The following is a 3,423-nucleotide window of genomic DNA, read 5'->3' as shown; positions in this document are numbered from 1 at the left end:
CGGTAGTAGCTTGCCTGCAGTGCTAAACCTACAAAAAAATGGCCTGTTTACGTTGTACTGCCAACCACTTCCTTTTCTCTGCAACCTGCAGCTTACCGCAGCCACCAGCTGGGCTTCTGTGCACCACCAGAATATAGGAGGTCCTTCTTTGCTACCTCACCAAAGCTGCCCAGCCTTGCTGTACTCGCTTGTGTTAGCACATTTGTATTTTGCCTAACTTCCAGATTCCTGACCTCAAGCTTTTCTGTTTCTTGTAGAGAGCAAACTTCCTACCAGCACAATAAGTGCTTCACACAGCTTCTGTTCAAGTAGAAGCAGGGCAGAGAAATAATCAAAACCAAGAGCCTAATCTACAGAGTGCTAATCTTGCCAGATCTCAGACTGGGCTTGGTAGCAGGACCTTTCTTGATACACATCTCCCTGCAGAATCTCAGGATATGGCTGCTGTGCATGCAAAACCATTGCATGAGCCAAAGCAAATAAAGCGTCTTTTTTTTTCTTATTTATGGTACTTGCAGCACAAGAGCTCCATATAAGAGAGTCCTGAGCCAATTTTCTGCTTGTTTGAATAAGGCACAAGTTCCTTACGTGTCACGCATTGTGTGCTCTCGCAAGGACATCTGCCTTCAAAAACAAGCTGGAACTATGTCCAGAGCTTGTTGTCTGGTGCTTGTATGCTGCCAGCATCACAAATGATAAATGCACTTGCCTCAGTCCAGCGTGGTCGTGGTGATAAAAGGAGATTTTAAATCGTTTTTCCTATAGTCTTCTCTGTCTGCGCTAAGCCCACCCGAACTGTAGGTTCACTCTCCCAATGAAGCTGTGTGCAGTCAGCAGTGGTATTTTGGGCCCTTCTGTGCACGCAGGACAAAGCACCTCCCCAGAGTAACTCCTTGGATGGCAACAGAGTTGTACAACAGATAAATCTGCCTTCTTTTTTTGCTCTAAAATAAATCGTGGAGATAAGTCATCTCGTCCTTGTACTTTGCCTTTTGCTATCCCTCCACCTCCCTCATTTTGTTAATTTGTGTCATTTGATCTTGGCCAGTTCCAGCTCCTAGGTTGAAAGCCCAAGAGCTGCCTGCCAAAATCCAACAGGTTGTGCAAGAGTTTTGCCTTCCTCAGTGCAAGGTCTCTTCCGTGTCCACTCCCCTTTCACCTGAATATGGAGAGAGGTTACACCTCCAGTGACAGTTTAATGTGCTGTTCTGAGTCAATTTCCTCAATTCTTGCCAGGGGCTATTTGGAAACAGGTGAAAGCCTGTGATTTCTACAATAAAATGAAGCTGGAACACATAAAATGGGAGGAATGTTTAAAAAACAGATACACATCCTGAGACCTTTTCTAAACAAGAAAGAAACTGCAAAACTTACTGCATTTTTTCTACGCTGTTCCCACTTCCAAAAAGGTGATAGAGAAAGCACAAGCAGGAAAAATGGCCTTTGAGGTGATGGAGCCAAATGAAAATACAACGCTAGGAGCACTAGCCTAGGGCCAGGAATAATGCAATCAAATGCCATATAACATGACCAGAGAAAAATACCTCTTTGGTTGTGTGGGCTGTGCAGTGCAGCAAATTGGAGAAAAGCTTAAGGAAGGAACATTTCCAGGAGGCACATGAAAAGATCTTTGAAGTCCAGATAGGACTAATGGATCAATTGAACCAGAAATAAAGGAGCAAAGCAAACCCATGCTGCTCATCTTGCTACCCACCGCTGAGACCAACAAATTCTTCTCAGTGATTATCTCTGAGTGGGGATATGCAGCTATTTTGAAGCACAAAGACTTCTTGGACTATTACCTGTGCAGAGCCACACTCACGCTCTTTTTCCCCACTCCCTTAACATTTAAGATTTCTTTGCACTGAAGGAGTTTGACATGAACTCAAGCACCTGCCACAATACTCTATGAGCCTTCATCTCTGGCGTGTTGGTGCTGCATGCAGGTGCTTTAGAGGGTAAACTGTACTGCAGGGGAGCTGAAGGGCGTACACAGCCCCTCTCCCTATTCTGGCCAAGAAACTGAAATACTCTTATCGTGCAGTTCTAAATCGGAACAATGACTCTGAAAATAGGTGCGTGGTGCAGCAGACTCGATACTTCATTTTGAGACGCAGCTTGTTCACCAGACTGGCAAACTGAATGGTCTAACAGTAAGCCCCATTCCTAAGGAGTTCTCAGAGCTGAAGTCTTGGCAAAGTGGTATAAAGGGAAGCACCTGAAAGTGTTCCTAGTTTCTAAATTATCCAGTTGACGAGCTCCTGGCTCAGTATCCAAGCCTTTTCACCACCCTTTGTAATGATCCTTTACACAGTTCCCTCTCCCTGAGGTTCCTGTGGCTCTTTCCAAGGATTCATGCGTGATGTACAAGCTCTCTGGCACAGCACTGATAAAAAGGTGTCAGCTGAGCCGAGGTGGGTTTGACTGGGGGTGACTTTGCTCCGAGTGGTTCAGCCGCTCTATCTTGCAGAGACCCAGAAGTCCCTGTGCTCAACCAGCATGTCACTTTCCCTGAATCACACAGCTGTGAAACGCTGTGAGCTCCATGCAAGGGCTTGAATTCAGTCTGAGCTTCTTTAGTTCTCCTCTGCTTGCGTGGGAATCTGAAATGACAGATACCAGGGGGAGAGGAAAGTAATTTCGCTGTGAGTATGCAGAGGTAATGCCCACAGAGAAGTCCTCCATGCTTCACTGCCATTCAGGCGTCACCTCGCAGCGCCAGGCAGAGACTACGTGACCAAAGAATTATCTTTTGAACTGAATAACACACTGAGATCTAGCAGTCCGAGATTAACACTGGCTTAGAGGACGTCGTGCAAGGGCCCTGTTTGCAGCGTGACGCATCCCTGCGGGACCGCGTTACAAAACCAAGCGTTTACCTTGCGAGAGCCGTGGTGGGATGCCGTGGGTGAGAGCGGGCTCCCGAGCCCCTGTGCTGTCATAGAATCATTTAGGTTGGAAAAGACGTTCAAGATCATCGAGTCCAACCATTAACCGTGCCCACTAAACCATGTCCTGAAGTACCCTGTCCACTCGCTTTTTGAACATCTCCAGGGATGGTGACTCAACCGCTTCCCTGGGCAGCCCATTCCAACATTTGACAACCCTCTCAGTAAAAAAATTTTTCTTAGTATCTAACCTAAATCTCCCTTGCCTCAACTTGAGGCCATTTCCTCTTGTCAGCCAGGGCTGCGGCAGGGGGGGGGGAGCCACGACAGCCCCTGCTCCCTCAGCACTTAGTACCGACCTCTCTTTTGCGCTTGGTAATTTACCATTACTCCTAAATGACCATTACTAGCGTGTCACCTTCTTTCCCCGAAGCTGCCCTACAGGCACAGTGCCAGCCCTAGCGTGACCACGGCTGCCTATCTGTGTGGGACGGGGAACCCTGTGTCGTGTCCGTCCGTCCTTCCCCCCCCCCCC

General features: G+C 47.6%; 1 protein-coding gene across 1 annotated transcript in view; it reads left to right on the top strand.

Annotated features, from left to right (window-relative positions):
• Positions 1–2,059: 2,059 nt before the first annotated feature.
• The window catches only part of LOC104836990 (glutathione S-transferase theta-1), an 11,454-nt gene continuing 10,090 nt past the window's right edge, over positions 2,060–3,423 (top strand). The window contains exon 1 of the mRNA XM_010575832.1: positions 2,060–2,075. Within this exon, the coding sequence (XP_010574134.1) occupies positions 2,060–2,075 (16 nt within the window). The remainder of the gene's footprint in view (positions 2,076–3,423) is intronic.

This window comes from Haliaeetus leucocephalus, unplaced genomic scaffold, assembly GCF_000737465.1.
Source record: "Haliaeetus leucocephalus isolate CR32 unplaced genomic scaffold, Haliaeetus_leucocephalus-4.0 Scaffold13, whole genome shotgun sequence".
Classification (NCBI taxonomy): domain Eukaryota; kingdom Metazoa; phylum Chordata; class Aves; order Accipitriformes; family Accipitridae; genus Haliaeetus; species Haliaeetus leucocephalus.
The sequence above is the reverse complement of the archived record's forward strand: the minus strand, read 5'-3'. Positions and strand labels throughout refer to the sequence as shown.